Source organism: Suricata suricatta, chromosome 4 (genome assembly GCF_006229205.1).
Source record: "Suricata suricatta isolate VVHF042 chromosome 4, meerkat_22Aug2017_6uvM2_HiC, whole genome shotgun sequence".
Taxonomy (NCBI): domain Eukaryota; kingdom Metazoa; phylum Chordata; class Mammalia; order Carnivora; family Herpestidae; genus Suricata; species Suricata suricatta.
This window is the reverse complement of record NC_043703.1, coordinates 89,670,041-89,686,079: the sequence shown is the minus strand read 5'-3', so window position 1 is coordinate 89,686,079 and position 16,039 is coordinate 89,670,041. Positions and strand designations below refer to the sequence as shown.

Genomic DNA, 16,039 nt, shown 5'->3' with positions numbered 1-16,039 from the left:
TCAAACCCACAACTGTGAGATCATGACCTGAATTGAAGTCAAACGCTTGGGCTACCCAGGTACCCCTTGCCCATCTTCTTTTAAGTTTTGTATTTTAAGGGCACAAGCAGGGGCACCTGGGTGGCTCAGTTGGTTAAGCCTCCGACTTTGGCTCAGGTCAGATCTCATGTTCGTGGGTTCGAGCCCCGCGTCAGGCTCTGTGCTGACAGCCTGCTCAGAGCCTGGAGCCTGCTTCCTGTTCTGTGTCTCCTTCTCTCTCTGCCCCTCCCCCTCTCATGCTCAGTCTCTCTCTGTATCAAAAATAAAAACATTAAAAAATTAAAAAAAAAAAAGCACGAGCAGGGGAGGGGCAGAGAGGGGGAGAGAATATCCCAAGCAGGCCCCGAACTGAAACCGAGTTGGATGCTTAACCAGCTGAGCCACCCAGGTGCCCCTCTTTTGTCCATTTCTAATTGGCTTGGTCTTTTAATGTTTTGAGAGTTCTTTATATATTCTGAATACTAGGCCTTTGTTTGGATTTTTGGTTTGCAAATATTTTCTTCCAGTCCCTTATTTTTTCATCTTCTAAACAGGATTCTTTATAGAACAAAAGTTTTTAATTTCCGTGAAGTCCAGTTTACCCATTTTTTTAATGGGTTGTGGTTTTGGTATCGTGTCTAATAATTCATTACCTAATCCTAGATCCCAAAGATTGCTTTTTTTAAATTTTTCAAATGTTTATTTTTGAGAGAGATCTGTGCAAGTGGGGGGCAGGCAGAGAGAGGGGGAGACACAGAATCTGAAGCAGACTCCAGGCTCCAAGCTGTCAGCACAGAGCCTGATGTGGGGCTTGAACTCAAGAACTGTGAGATCATGACCAACCCGAGCCAAAGTTGGACACTTAACTCACTGAGCCACCCACGTGCCCTTCCTGTTTTTTCCTACAGTCTTTATTGTTTTTTTGTTTTATATTTAAGTCTGTGATCCATTTTAAGTTATTTTTGTTCAAGATTTAGGTTGGTTTTTATTTTGAGAGAGAGAGGTAGAGCAAGTGCATGTGGGCAGGGGAGGGGAAGGAAGAGAAAATCTCAAGCAGGTTCTGCTGTCAGCAGAGCCTGATGCAGGGCGTAATCTTGTGAACTGTGATATCATAACCTGAGCTGAAATCAAGAGTTGAATGCTTAACCAACTGAGCCACCCAGGCGCCCCGAGGGCTTTTTTCAGCCTATAGATGCTGAATGGTGCTTGGGCACCATTTGTTGAAAAGGCCTTTCTCCATTAAATTTCTTTTGCACCTTTGTCAGAAATCAGTTGGGCATATTTCTGTATCTGCGTTGTCTGTTCTGTTCCATTCATTGATCTGTGTGTCCTTGCATTAATACCACACTGTTTTGATTACCATAGCTTTATTATTAAGTCTTGAAGTCACGTAAACCAGTTCCTCCCACATTATTTTTCAAAATTGTTTTAGCCATGAATTTCTAAATCTGACCCACAAAAAAATCTTGCTGGGACTTTTGGTAGGAGCTGCATTAAACCTGTACATCACTTGGCGAGAACTGACATCTTTACTAGGTCCCATCATCCAATCCACAAACAAGGTAGGTCTCCATTTATTTTAACTCTTCTTTAATTTTGTTCATCAGTGTGTTGCAGTTTTCAACATAAAAGTCCTTAAATGTATTGTTAGATGTACACCAATCTATTTTGTTTTTAAGGGCAATTTTGAGAGGTAATGTGTTTTTTAACTTTCATGTCCATGTAGTCATTGCTAATGCACACAAATAGGCCTTTGTAGGCTTGTTTTATATTTGGAGATCTTGAACTCCTAGATCCTTGAGGATTTCCTACATAGGCATGTCATTTGCACGATCATGGTGATACTTGGGTCCTACCCCAGAGATGCTACCCAAGAGATGCTGATTTAATTAGCTTGGGCATCAGGACTTTTTCCTCAAAGGAAAAAAAAAAAAAAGTGGGGTAGGAAGGAGCAAAGGGATAGGATCTTAAGCAGGACTATGACCTGAGCCAAAATCAGGAGTCAGAAGCTTAACTGACTGAGCCACCTAGGAACCCCCTGGGTATCAGGACTTTTAAAACCTTCCCTCATGATTGTCGGCTAAGCAGCCAAGGCTGAGAATCAGTGCTCTCGGAGCTGAGCACAAAAACCAAGTGCCTGGACTCCCCACTCTGCACTTGGGAGCCCATCTTGCTGCCAGGCCAGTATGGTTAACAGGCTTGAGCTTTGCTGCTGGGGAAGACATGGCCCTGGGCCTAATGAACAGGCCCCTCCCAGCCCAGAACAGACATGTAGGCTGTGATAGTCAACCAGTTTTAATGAACAAAAAATACTGATGCGTATAAAATGGGTGTTTTGTCTGTCACGTTAAGGGTCCCCATTTTCTAGATGGGGAGTCATCTCCATGAACTTGAATACCTGTTTCTCATGTGGCTCCAGCATCTGGGTGAACTGTCCTTACAGTTCACGGCAGGGCAGGAGCTGTCTGTGAGAAGGGAAGGTGTGTGCCCCCTGGTGGGAGCTCTAGTCGCTTTTTCACATTGTAAGAATAGCCTTGAGCTTGGCCTGAGAAGACCGCCAATGTTAGACTAGAAAGAACTGCTGCCAAATGGATGTCAATCCAGGTACCTTATGTATGTGAGGGAGGCTGGTGCTTCATCTTAAAGCCGGGCCCCCAACCTGTAGTTCTCCATTTAGGGCAGAGTTCCTTAAAATTCAGTCTGCCAGTTCAGGGCCCAGCCCTGCCAGCAGTACGGGTCTGCGCCATGGAACGGAAAAGGTAGTGAAAGGAAGGGGCCTTCAGGAGAGCTTATGGGAAGCTGGGTCCTAAATCTGCCACCACTTAGCAGAGGAGGGAAAGCAGCAGGTGTGCTCCTCACTCCTGCTTCCCCTCCAGGGCCGAGTCGCCAGCTCCTCGGTGTCCTGCCTCGGCTACGGGAGAAAGAGCAGGTGCAGCTGCGCGGTCCAGGCAAGAGCTCAACCTCTAGTGCCAGGGTGTTGTTGCCTGGGGCAAAATAGGGTTACGGGCCACCACCCCACAAGTTGGGTGGGCCACAAGCAATCCCCAGCTCCCAGGCACTTCACCCTTACAAGGAGCGCCACCAGCTGGCCAACTAGAGAGCAGCAAGCTGACCAAAGCCCTGAGGCAGTAGGCACAGTTTCCCTAAAATAAACAAACATCTGCTCTAGCTCCTCAGTCTTAGGGCTTCTGAGGCAACCAGGTTGGTGCTGGGCTTCTGCTGCAGTGGGGGCTCAAACCTACTGAGCATCCCCTCCAGATGGCCCGACCCAACTCCAGAATCCCTAAGGCCAAAGTTGTCTAGAGCTGCTCCACACTATCAGGGTTGCTGCTGATAGGAATGGAGTCCCCAGAGAAACCCCTGCCCCAGGGCAGCTACTAGCCAAGTGCTGAATCCCCACCCTTGTGGAGAGAGGGGCACAGTCTCCCAGACTGAGGATCAGGGGATACCAAGGACATCTAGTACCTGACCCCGGGCAGCTCAAGGTTTAGGACTTCCATTTTCGCTCCATCCTGGATTCCCACCCTCCCTACACTGTTCCTCACCTGGACCCACTTTGTTCCCTGCTTCCCTGTGGTCCTCTGCGTCAGCCCTTCTTAGCTTGTGCCCTGGCAAGGAACAAGTCATCCCTGACTCGGGCCTGCTTTATTCACCTGCTGGCCTCAGGAAGCAGTCCCAGGACAGAGGACTGAGGTGAGATCCACAGAGGGGTGTGGATGAGTGAGGGCATGAGGATGGAATGGTGGCTGTGAAGTGACCCTGTAGGTCTGCTGTCACTAGTACCGGGTGCGGGGATGCCCAATGTGGGCCTGCAGTGCTTCCCGGATGCCCCGCTGCCAGTCTCGTGCTAGCTGCACCGGGGTCACTGAAGCCTGGGAACAAGGATACGGCATTAGTCCTTTCCCCTCCTCAGGAGCTCCACCCCTACTTCTCAGACCCTGAGGCCAGTGGCGCAGCCCTGCTCATACTCACCACATTCTGCACGCCCAGCTTGGCTCCGTAGAGCAGCAGCACCTTCATGGCTTTGTAGTGACCATGCCGCACGGCCTCGTGTAGAGCTGTGTCCCCTTCCTTTTGAGAAAGGGGATGTTATCCTCCTGACCACCCCATCTCTGGAAGGTTCAAGCTTCCGGTTCCCTCAGTCACTGTCCCTGGTCCAAAAGTCCAAGTCCAGAATCCCCAGCACCTTACCTTGTCCTGTGCATTAATGTGGGCTCCACACGCAATGAGATGCTCCAGGCAGTCACAGTGTTTTGTGCGCACGGCCACATGCAGGGGTGTGCTCCAGATCTAAGGAAACAAATGAGAGTGTGTGTTCACCCCAAGTGGTGAGGCCTCACTGCAACCCCAAAAGGCTGTGCTTTCTCCTCTGGGAACAGCCTGAGCTCTTGTACACTTAACCACCTGCTCTTGAGCAGACCACCGCACAGCAGGGTACCCTCACCTTGTCCTGGGCATTGACCTGGGCTCCTTGGTTAAGCAGCTGTTTGAGGATGTCCAGGTGTCCTCCACGGCAGGCCCAGAACACAGGTGTCCTGTCCAGCTACAAAACAAAAGCATCAGTGCACTGCTGTGCTGTGTGTGAGGCAGGGTGTCTGCCGGCAGGATAGCCCTTCCCAGTTCTCACCAAGTCACGAGCGTCCACAGCGGCACCTGCCTCCAACAGCTTGTTCACGAGCTGGCTGTGGCCCTTCAGACAGGCCCAGTGCAAGGCTGTGCGGTGCAGCTGGGGGTAGAGACGGGAGATGAGGCAGAGGGAGCCCTGCCCCCAATCCTATTCCCAGCACTGGGTTCCTTGAACAGATGTGCCTGCTGCCGGATCACATCAAGGGCCCCTCCCTCCCGGCTCGGGAAGCAGCTTGTGCCACATAAAACAGAAACAGCCTGCAGTTTCCTAGGCTGGGACTAGAACACCCTGAAGACCGCACCCCTGCAGCTGCTGCAGTCTGATTTTCCCCACTCCCACTACCTTGTCATGGGCATTGGGGTCCCCTCCGTCTGTCAGGTACTTGTCAATCAGGGCCTCCTGGTTCTCAGCAGCCGCCGTCAGGAACATCTCCAGGTCCACAGACTCCACCTGGGCCTGGGGCTGCAGCTGGATAAGTTGAAGGATGAGACCAAATGACTTCCTGAAGCCACAGACCTCTGGGGCTCCGCTACTCCGTCAGGTGGGCCCCAAAGAGCATATTGGCTGGTGGCTTATACAGTTTTTCTTTAAATCTTTTTCTTCTTTAAATTCATTTATTTTGAGAGAGAGTGCATGCAAGGAGGGTAGGGGGAATCCCAAGAAGACTGCACTGTCAGCACGAAGCCTGATGCAGGGCTCGAACTCATGAACTGTGAGATTGTGACCAGAGCCAAAACCGACAGTCAGATGCATAACTGACTCAGCCATACAAGTGTCCCCAAATCAGAGATTCTTAACCATCCTGCCCCCAGTAGATTGTGACTGGCTAGGCATCTACTATGCCCATTATGGGTTGCCTTGCCCCCTTCCCCCTAAGTTTCTATGTTGAAGTCCCAACCCCAGGACCTTAGCATGTGGCCTTATTGGAAATAGGGTCACTGCAGCTGGAATGAGTGAAGATGAAGTCACACTGGGATAAAATGGGACCTAATCCACTATGAGTGGTGTCCTAAATGAAAGGGGACAGCTTGCACACAGCGAGAGTGCCACGTGAACGTGGGCAGAGACCGGGGTGATGCACCCACAAGCCAAGGAACACTGAAGCTAGCCACCAAGCCCAGGGAACTAGAAGACTGGCAGGGACAGACTCCCCCACAGCCCTCACAAGAAAACAACCCAACCCTGCTGATACTTTGATCTCAGACTTCCAACCTCCAGAACTGGGAGAATAACCTGTTGTTTAAGCCACGCTATGTATGGTCCCCCAGCAAACCAGTATGGGGCTGTGTGGCCTCCAAAATGGATTTCGTTCAGCTTGGCAGACCTTGGCAGTGAGCTGGTGGCTGGCAGCATCCACTCTTCCCTGAGCCCTCCCACGGGAACAGGAAGCACTTCCTCACAAACTCCAGCGCCGGGTGTGCACCCTCCCTGGACCCCAACTCCTCACTTACCTTAACCATGGGGTCAGGTGCCCTAGGGGGGACTCTTCGTTTCAGTCGCTTTTCTCTTCGTCTTTGAACCAAGTTTTTCAAATCAGCCAGGGTCTCCAGGTTCAGTCTGGAGTTGTTCAGTCTCTCAAGCTGGGGCACAAGACCAGACCACACCAATGGTCAGCCTTGGTCACTGAAGCCTCAAGGGCAGCCTCCTGGCTGGGCTCCCCCTCATGTCTCCCATCCACCGGAGAGACCCCAGCTGCCTGAGGCCCTCACTGCTGAGCCTTGAGATTGGTACCCACTGGACCCCCAGCACTGCTTACTTTCTTCTTCTCTTCTTTGAGTTTCCTCTGCTCCTGGACCACAGCCTCTTGGGCTCCCAGCCTCCAGGCTCTGCACCCGTCTCCATGATCAGCAACGCCATGTCCACATCCCAAAGCTTTTCTTTCAATTCTTTCTCCACATACCTGTAGGAGCAGGATAAGGAAAAATGAGTCCTTAGAAAACACAGCAGTGCACAGCAGGGGTCTTGGTAAGAGCAGACCTACAGAGATTAGTGTTGCGGATGTCTGAGTGGTCTGACCCCTTGCAAAGTTCCCTGGCACCCTGCAGGCATGTTCCCTGCCACCCGTGGCTATTGGCTCTCACCTACTGTAGTGTTGCCTGGGGCCCAGGATAACTGCCGCCTACCCTGTCCTGTCAGCAGGACACGATTGGGGGCATGACACCACATCTATTTATACTCTTGGGCTCGTGTCCAGGTATGCTCAGGGTATGACACCTCAGCTTCCCTCCTGGGCCATTGTCCTTGTGTTCCTACCAGACCGCGCCATACTGCCACCTCACCCTGAACTCAGAGGGACAGAGGAGATGCCTCCTAGGTAAAATTGTGGACTCCTGGGTTTAACTCTTGGCTCTTGTCAAGTTCTGTTTGTTCATAACTAGAATGGGGTAACACTAGCACCTAGCTCACAAGGCTGAGGAGGAAACTACGTACTGGGATTTTGCTGGGACAGAACCCACCATACTATGATCTGTTCTTGTCCCTGCACCTGCTGGAGGTTCAGGAGCTGGGGAGCACTGAGGAATAAGGACGCTGGGGGAAAAGGAAAACGTTGGGATGATAGATGGCAGATAGGGCTCCCAGCCATGCAGGACTAACTATATCCTTTTCTAAAGAAAACGCTGGAACCTAATCCTCCTCAGGCCCTGCAACCCACTTCCCAGCAGAGGCTGCACTGGGCTGGGCCCGCTGAGGCACCACCCTGTAGGGGACCTGCTGGGCAGCCTGAGTCCAGGGCCTCCAGGGCCTCACCAGAACAGACACCCCTAAGTGTCACTGGTATAACTTCTCTCCCTGCCTGGGAGCTCAAGAGCACCCTGCCCGCCCGCCCACCCCAAGCAAGGCAGCCAGCCACTCCGGGCCATTTTAAGAGCAGTGGCTATCATAGCGCTGAGCTAAACTCACACCCAGCTACACTCGTCTTCCAAAGAAACCTACCATTTCCAGTTTCTCTTTTGCCATCACAGTCCAGGGCACAACTCACTAAACTTGAGGGTTGTCATGTCTGCCGTCACTCAATGCCCTCCCATTGCTTCCTTCTCTTGCTACCTCACAGAACTGGGCTGCCACACCAGAAAACCACTGCATGTTTCTGCTCTGAAAACCTGATCCTTAGACCACAGCTAGAAGCTGCCTGCCCGCCTCATTCTGCCGAGCTGGCCTGCAAGCGTCTAGACAATTGCCTGGCCTCCCACCCCTCTGCCCCTCGTCCTTACCAACTGCTGGATGCTGATGACATCCATGGTCCCCCCTGCTCTTCACACCCCCAGTGAGAGGAGCTGAGTGGCTCAGCCCTTTTATAGAGAGCTAGCTCTTGGGGGCAGGGCAGGCCAGAGGCTTTTGCCTGGGCCAGATAGCTCAGCGGCTCTGTAACACTGACCAAAATACCAGTGTGGGCGGATAGCCCGCTGAAGGCAGCAGGAACCACTTTGAGCTGAGTCAGGTGCATGCTCAGACACCCACCCTCCTGCATCTGCTCAGGAGTGGTTCAACCAATAAACTCATGGCCAGGAGTGCCTGGGCCACTAGAGAAGAGTCGAGTGTGAGCCTCCATGTTGCTGCAGGTCTAGCTGCTGGAGATGCTGAAGACCCCGCCAGCCTGTCCTAAGCAAAAGGAGGCCAGAATCCTAGAGAAGTCCTCTGCACGGACAGGTTCAAGAGGCTGACCTCTGCATCAGGAATCCTCATGGCACCTATGGGAGGGAATCAGGCTTCAGGTGGCGTTTTACTCCCAGTGTCAAGACTGTCCTCCCCACTCTTGCTGGTTCCCTTCCCCAGGTGGTCCCCTCCTCTCCCTTACGGTTCCTGTTTCTTCTCCCTCACCACTCTGAGAGCCAGTTTTAAATTATACCGCCACCAGGAGCCAAGTCCAGCCTGTCATCAGCACCTCATGCCTCTTGAAAAGCCTTCCAGGCCCCACACATGCAGGTCCCCTACCCGACGCTCTCCTGCAGGGAGCATGCCTTTCCACAGGGAAGCTGGACTGAGAACCACTCCAGGTCCAAGTACAGAATGCCAACCATTAATGCAGTCACAAAGCAACCTGTCTCAAGCCACCAAAGTCAAACTTCCTAATTCTCTTAAAGATGCCAAGCATGCCCTTCACCCAGCTGTGCCTTAAATTCTGCCTTGACCTTTGAAAGGAAATCTGATAGGTAGGAAATAAGATTCCAGAATTGGAGCTACATGAGTAGAGATGACTTGAACGAGAGGGACAAACTACAGGTCAAGGACAGCCCAAGGCCCCAAAGGGCTGGGAATGGCTCCACCCACAGCTGGCTCCTTGGTAAATACATCCAAGTTTTGAGACTTAGGGAACCTGGAGGTTTATAAAGAAACTTGGTATTTATGCATCACTAGTTTTGTCTAAGGTAATTTCTTGCCTTTGAGAATGCGAGGGAGAATGACCTAGACTAGAGTTATGGTAAGTAAAACAAGACAGACATTGGCTCTGGACTCAACTGCCTGTCACAGACTCAGACTCTCACCAGTGAAACTGGTTTCTTCCACATGAAATAAACTGGTATGAACTCTTACCAAAAAATTACTCCTTGTAAAAAACCCAAAGATAACAAAACTCAAGATGCACCTGATGAGCCACTCTTGCCACAGCAGCCCAGGGAGCACCATGGGTACCGGTGTTACACATACCCTCCCGACTTGTTCCTTCTAGGTTTTGTGGATGTACAGCCATGATTTTAGAGCCAGTTTTTACGAGGCATCACACTGTGATCACAACTTGGCATGCTTTCCACATTAGCCTACACTGCACACTCTGCCTGATGACATGCGCAGAATTTAATCACTGCCCTAACCAGGAGCACTTCGCTTGTTTCCCTCCCTTCTGCCTTCCTTTTTGTTTTTAATTACACCACATGCTCCAATGCACAACTCTGTATATGTCTCTGTAAGTAGACATCTTTGTACATATGGATATTTCTCAAGTAGCTACAGAGAAATCAAGTTATTGGTTCTATTCACTTAAATTTTAATAGATATTGTCAAACTGCTGTCTACAGTGGGTGTACCAATTTCCATGAGCAGATACCAACAAAGTGATGCTAAGAAAGAAAAAACACCCACAGGATTAATATCCAGAATATTCCTATGAATCAATAAAAGGACGAAAATCTTTAAATAGGTGATAGCCATGGAGAGGAAGTTCAGAGAAAACAGGTGGTCAACTTCACTGATGATCAGCAATGCAAAATAAAGCAAGAACACTTTTAATCTATCAGCTTGTGAGTGCAAGCTGGGGAGCGGGCACGCTAACACGCTGCTTGCAGCGTGCCCAGCACACTCTCGGGTGCTCTCCATAGAGGCACTCACTGAACTCCGGCAAGGCCCGTGAGGCCCTATTATAATCCTCCCTTATAGATGAGGGAGGAAGCAGTGACAGATGGGCGAAGTGACTTTTCCAAAGGGCACTCAGCTAGAAAGCGGCTTTTGATTTGTTATATATTCTGTGGTTTCTAATACTTACATAGTTCTGTTTTTATACTTAGATCTTTACTTAAAATTTATTTTTGTGCATGGGATGAGGTAAGGATACAACTTTATTTTTTTCAAAGGGATAGATGTTTCCACACGAACTAATTTAGAATATGATCATCTGTCCGGGCTTAAGCACTTGCAGCCCCACCAAATCTACTCCCTCACTTCCACAGTGGCCAGACACTCTTCAGGCCTCAGTTTCCCACCTTGCAGCATGGATGCTGACCAAGGCAGGGGCTGGGAGGACGAGTCTGTGTACCCTTGCACGGCAGCCTCAGACAACAGAAGGGTGGCAGTTCAGCTGGCCAGGAGGTCCCATAGGTCACTGTCACAGGGCAGCAGGTCACATGCCAGTCGTGCCTTCCGATCCCGGACGGCCTTCAGGGCTGGGCTGTGTTGCAACAGGAGGGAGCAAATGTCCATATGGCCCTTCTCAGCAGCCTGTGGAGAGAGAGACCTGAATTAAGAGCCATTCCCTCATTGGGCCCTGCCCTTTGTTGATCCACTTCTGGGAATCTCTTGGTCCTAAAAAAGATCTTGTGAAAAGGAAGACATTAGCTGTTTGAGTAGATTCCCTCTAATTCCTACCAAATCCCAACAGTTTGCATGAAGACTGGTGGAATTCTCTAGTGCTTCTGGCAGTTAGCTGGAGTTTTTCTTTCTTGTGTCCTTTGCTCAGTGGCCATTCTTCTCTGTCTAGGCCTGCACATTAAAAGCAAATATAGAACCTTAGATCTAAGTGTCTTTTACAAATGTTCAGATCATCTACAGGGCGCTGGGCACCATGGACACAAGATATATCAGACACAGCCTCTGCCCTCTGGGAACTTTCAGATGAGCAGAGAAAAATGGGCTCAGGTTCCCAGCTTTCTCCTCTTCCTTTGAAACAAATGATCCCAATGTGGATGTCAATTTTTAATTTAACTCTTCCAGAAAAGAGAGGTAAGGTGACTTACATAGGTTAGCTTACTTAACATTCACAATAACCATTAAAGGTAGGAACTATCATCATTCCCATTTTACAGATGAAGAAACTGAGGCTTATACAAGTTTGTGACTTGTCACAAGAGCTAGTGTGGCAGCCTAAGGACTCTAAACAAGGTCCATCTGACTGACGAGTCTCAATTCTTAGCTGTGTTGTACACTCAATCCCCTGCTCCTCCCAACAGACTGACACACCACAGGGGCTTCTGAGAGGTGTCAAAATTAACATTAGCAGTAAATACTGTCTGCAATTTGAACCCAGATCTTAATTTAGCAAGTCCCCTTGATAAGTACAGACCCAAGGTTCTCAATTTCATTTCCTCAATTCAGGCAGTGGTATGTTGTGTGCAGTTGTAAGATGCATTCCAAAGAATTTTTTCAAAAAAAGTACCAAAGTTTTCAAATAGCTTATTTTTTGAAAAAGAAAAAACAATTCTGACTCCTCACACATGTGCATCCCCTGAATGAGAGAAAAGGGCAGGATAGGCGCTGAAAAGGCCTCCCGCTGTGGGTGCCGCCAGCAGCCAGCAGTACCTGTGGCAGTGTCCTGCCTGCACAAACCCTCCGCAAGAGTTCTAACAGATGTCTGAGCAACACCAGTTTAGACCATTAAGAAATAAGCAATTTGCCTCTCCATCTGGCAAGGATCTTAAAATTAAAAAAAAAAAAAAGAAAACAACATCCACTTGTTTGCTCAGCACATATTCATTGGGCATCTAGATCAAGAGCTGGGGCTACAACAGTAAACAAGATCAAATCTTAGCTATCTCTAGGGAGAGAGACAGAATTCAAAGGAATTTCAAGGAGAAAAGTTAGGGAAAGTCAAGTGCAGGGTGCTTCACACATACAGTTGTGTGAGCTACCCCCTCTAAGGGACAGGAAGGCTCTCTAAGGGTGTGATGTAGAAGCTGAGATCCTGAGGGAAAGACAGAAACAAGCCAGATGAAAACCAGGAGAGGAGAGGCATCCAAAAGGGGATATGTAAGGCCTTGGAGTGTCACCATAATAGGGTCGAGAAACAGGCCTGAGAGGTGACTGAGTGGCTCAGTTGGTTAAGCCTTCGACTTGATTTCAGCTCACGTCATGATTTCATGGTCTGTGAGATCCAGCGCCATGTTGGGCTCCACACTGATCATGCAGCCTGTTTAGGATTCTCTCTCCTCTCTCTCTCTGCCCCTCCCCTACTCTGAATGCACTCTCTGTCAAATAAATAAACATTAAAAAAAAAGAAAAAGAATGGGCATCACTGTAAGAGACAAGGGGATGGGAGCTCAAGACAGGGGCACCTGGATGGCATGCAACTCTTCTAAAAAAAATTTTTTTAATGTTTGTTTATTTTTGAGAGAGAGACACAGAGCATGAGCAGGGGATGAGCAGATGAGCAGAGCATGAGAGAGAGAGAGGGAGACACAGATTCTGAAGTGGGGCTCACACCCATGAACTGTGAGATCATGACCTGAGCTGAAGTCAGATGCTGAACCAACTGAGCCACTCAGGTGCCCTGAGCATGCAACGCTTGATCTTGGGGTGGTGAGTTCGAGCCTCATGCTGGGTGTAGAGATTACTTAAATAAATAAATAAACTTAAACAAAAACTGGAAGAAAGGTTGACATCTTCCCTTGAAGTGCATACAAGTGTAATGTATCTGAAAATCCTTGGACAATGAAATGCTCACATCTGGTTTCTTAAAAATTTTTGGTCCTTGAAATAGCACCCCTCCACACCAATTTTTTTATTGTGGTAATAACACCTCACGTGAGACCTACCTTCTTAATTTGTGATTTTTAAGTAATCCCTATACCCAATATGGGGCTCACGCCCACAACTCCAAGATCAAGAGTCACATGTTCTTCTGACTGAACCAGCAAGGCACCCTGAGATCAACCTTAGCAAATTAATTATTTTGGTAACTGCTCTTTTTTTCCCCACATTTACTTGTCAGAGTGAGAAAGAGAGCATGCACCTACACAAGTGGGAGAGGGTCAGAGGGAGAGAGGGAATCCCCAGCAGGCTCTGTGCTCTCAGTGCAAAGCCCCACATGGGGCTAAATCTCATGAATCATGAGACCTGAGCTGAAATCAAAGAGTCAGATGCTTAACTAAACCACCCAGGAGCCCCAGTAATTGTTCTTTTTTTAATTGTTAAATGATAGCTCCCCCCCCCCTTTTAAGCAGGCCATGCCCAATGTGGGGCTTGAACTCAAAACCCTGAGATCAAAAGTCACATGCTCTAGTGACTGGGACAGCCAGGCACCCCGCCTTTCTCAACAAATGTAAAATGTACCACACAGTACAGCCATCTACAGGCACAGTGTGGATCCGCAGAACTTGCCTATGTGAAACTATGCCAGTTAAACAGCAACTCCCCCCCACCCCCCACTGCCCCTGACAGCCACCATTCTACTCTCTGCTTCTAGGTTTGACTATTTTGTATGTAGGCACACCTTGTTTTGCTGCACTTTGCTTTACTGAGCTATGCAGGTACTGGGTTTTTTTTATAAACTGAAGGTCTGTGGCAACACTGCACCGAGCAGGTCTACTGGTGCCATTTTTCCAATAGCATTTGGCCACTTTGTGTCTCTGTTATATTTTCGTACTTCCTGAAATTTCCAAGGTTTTTCATTACTACTGTATTTGTAATGCTGATCTGTGATCACTGATCTCTGATGTTACTACTATAACTATTTGGGAATGACATGAACCACACCCCTATAAGATACTGAACTTGATCAATAAATGTGTGTGTTCTGACTGCTACACCGACTGGTTCTGTCTCTTCCCCGCACCTCCCTATTCTCTGAAACACGATACTGGAATTGAGCCAGTTAACAACCCTGCTCAAGTGAAAGGAAGAATCGATCAATGTGGCAAACTTCCTTGTTGTCTTAATTTTATTATTTTTTTTAAAGACTTTTTTAAAAAATGTTTTTATTTATTTTTGATAGAGAGACTGAGCATGAGAGGGGGAGGGGCAGAGAGAGAAGGAGACACAGAACAGGAAGCAGGCTCCAGGCTCTGAGCTAGCTGTCAGCACAGAGCCTGACGTGGGGCTCGAACCCACGAACGTGAGATCTGACCTGAGCCGAAGTCAGAGGCTTAACTGACTGAGCCACCCAGGCGCCCCCCTTGTCGTCTTAATTTAAGAACGTGCTCAGTGCTGCAGCAGCTGGTACCATGACCACCCTGATACTCTGAGCAGGTATTTACATCAAGGTAAAGCCCTCTACCAGTAAAAAGATTACAACTTGCTGAAAGGTAGATGAAGGCTAGCATTCTTTAGCAATAAAGTTTGTTGTTGTTTTTAACATTTATTTATTGGGAGAGAGAACATGAGCAGGGGAAGGACGGAGAGAGCGGGAGACACAGAATCTGAAGCAGGCTCCAGGCCCTGAGCTGTCAGCACAGAGCCCGACACAGGGCTCAAACCCACAAACCATGAGATCATGCCCTGAGCCAAAGTCAGGAGCTTAACCAACTGAGCCACTCAGGTGCCCCACAATAAAGTATTTTTAAATTAAGGTACCTGCATTTTTTTTTGACATAATAAATATACTAAATAATAACATAACTTTTATATACACTGAGAAGCCGAAAAATTCATTTGACTTGCCTTATTATAGTGTTCTGCATATCTCTGAGGTATGCCTATTGCTCGTATAAGAGGTATCATGTAGTATAAAAAAAAAAATGGGTACCTGGGTGGCTCAGTGGTTAAGTGTCTGACTTTGGCTCAGGTCATGATCTTGTGGTTTGTGAGTTCAAGCCCCGCACTGGGCTCTGTACTGAGAGCCTGGAGCCTGCATCAGATTCTGTGTCTCCCTTTCTCTCTGCTCGTCCCCAGCTCATACTCTGTCTCTCTCAGTCTCTCTCTCAAAAATAAACATTAAAAAATTTTTTTAAACCTGCTACAAATTTTTAAAAAAATGTATTTACTAGTGTCTCTATCAAAGTGTTATGCCTGCTCCTATATTTAAAAAAAAAAGTAACATGTATTGGGGCTCCTGGGTGGCTCAGTCAGTGAAGCGTCTGACTTGGGCTCAGTTCATGACATCAAAGGTTTGTGAGTTCAAACTCCATATCGGGCTCTGTGCTGACAGCTTGGAGCCAGGAGTCTGCTTCAGATTCTGTGTCTCCCTCTCTCTATGTCCCTCCCCTGCTCGTGCTGTCTCTCAAAACTCTCAAAAATAAATAAACATTAAAAAAAATAGTAACAACATGTATTATTCGATAGTCAGATGTAAAAATAAATGAACATAAGAACCCTATCCCTGCTGACCTAACATTTCAAGGCCACGCTATCTGAGCAAGCCCCTTCCTGGCCTCTCACGCTTCTGGAGTCCAAGCTGCTGGCTGTGGTCCTGCTGACCCCTAGGTATCTCTGTCACTGTCTGGGGCGGCAGAGGAGAGTGTGGAGGAGGAACACCGCCTCCTAGACAGAAAGCTCAACGGTGTGACTTGTGTTCCAACTGCTGAGAACACGTCACACTACACGCTAGAGGGAACAGAAAGTCATCCGAAAGGGACTGCAGAGCCGCTTTTGAGAGACACATCTCTAATATGAAGAGGGAGCACAAATTTTTGGTGGACAGCAAAAAGTGTCTGCCACAGGTTCTGATGGTAAGTCGTGCAAATACCTAAATTTTTCTATTTAAAACTTCACATCTAGGGGCACCTGGATGGCTCTGTCAGTTGAGTGTCTGACTCTGGCTCAGGTCATGATCTCACAGTTCATGAATTCAAGCCTTGCGCCGGGCTCTGTGATGACCGTCCAGAGCCCGCTTCAAATCCTCTGTCCCCCTCTCTCTGCCCCTCCCCTGCTCACTCTCTCTCAAAAATAAACAAACATTTAAAAAATAATAAAATAAAATTTCACATCCAGAATTGTGTTTCACAGGCAACAATTCAAAAATATTCTTTTATA

At 48.4% G+C, this 16,039-nt stretch overlaps 2 protein-coding genes across 3 annotated transcripts in view; both read right to left on the bottom strand.

The window, feature by feature from the left end:
* Nucleotides 1-1,591: 1,591 nt before the first annotated feature.
* Nucleotides 1,592-8,077, bottom strand: ANKRD23 (ankyrin repeat domain 23). Its single transcript, XM_029937222.1, has 9 exons — nt 7,858-8,077; nt 6,402-6,545; nt 6,097-6,225; nt 4,988-5,113; nt 4,646-4,744; nt 4,463-4,561; nt 4,210-4,308; nt 3,991-4,089; nt 1,592-3,890 (listed from the first exon to the last, which is right to left on the bottom strand). The coding sequence occupies exons 1-9, from the start codon at nt 7,882-7,884 to the stop codon at nt 3,795-3,797; spliced, it is 918 nt and encodes a 305-aa protein (XP_029793082.1). The 5' UTR covers nt 7,885-8,077; the 3' UTR covers nt 1,592-3,794.
* Nucleotides 6,460-16,039, bottom strand: part of ANKRD39 (ankyrin repeat domain 39) — a 16,352-nt gene continuing 6,772 nt past the window's right edge. Inside the window, exons 4-5 of one of the 2 annotated variants that reach the window (XR_003907784.1) lie at nt 10,342-10,576; nt 6,460-6,545 (exon numbers count right to left, since the gene is read on the bottom strand). Coding sequence is in view for 1 of the 2 variants with exons in the window: in XM_029937223.1 (XP_029793083.1) it covers nt 10,433-10,576 (144 nt within the window). In the remaining variant the exon portion in view is untranslated. Of the gene's footprint in view, nt 6,546-9,608; nt 10,577-16,039 lie in introns of those variants that run through there. The other variant, XM_029937223.1, reaches the window with a different exon arrangement.

Excerpts from the sequence above, each read along its gene's own strand:
- ANKRD23 (XM_029937222.1), bottom strand. The coding sequence starts at position 7,884 with ATGGATGTCATCAGCATCCAGCAGTTG. Across the intron at positions 4,745-4,987 it reads ACCCCAATGCCCATGACAAG|CTGCACCGCACAGCCTTGCA; the intron begins GTAGTGGGAGTG and ends CTCTACCCCCAG. Across the intron at positions 4,562-4,645 it reads CTGTGGACGCTCGTGACTTG|CTGGACAGGACACCTGTGTT; the intron begins GTGAGAACTGGG and ends TTTGTTTTGTAG.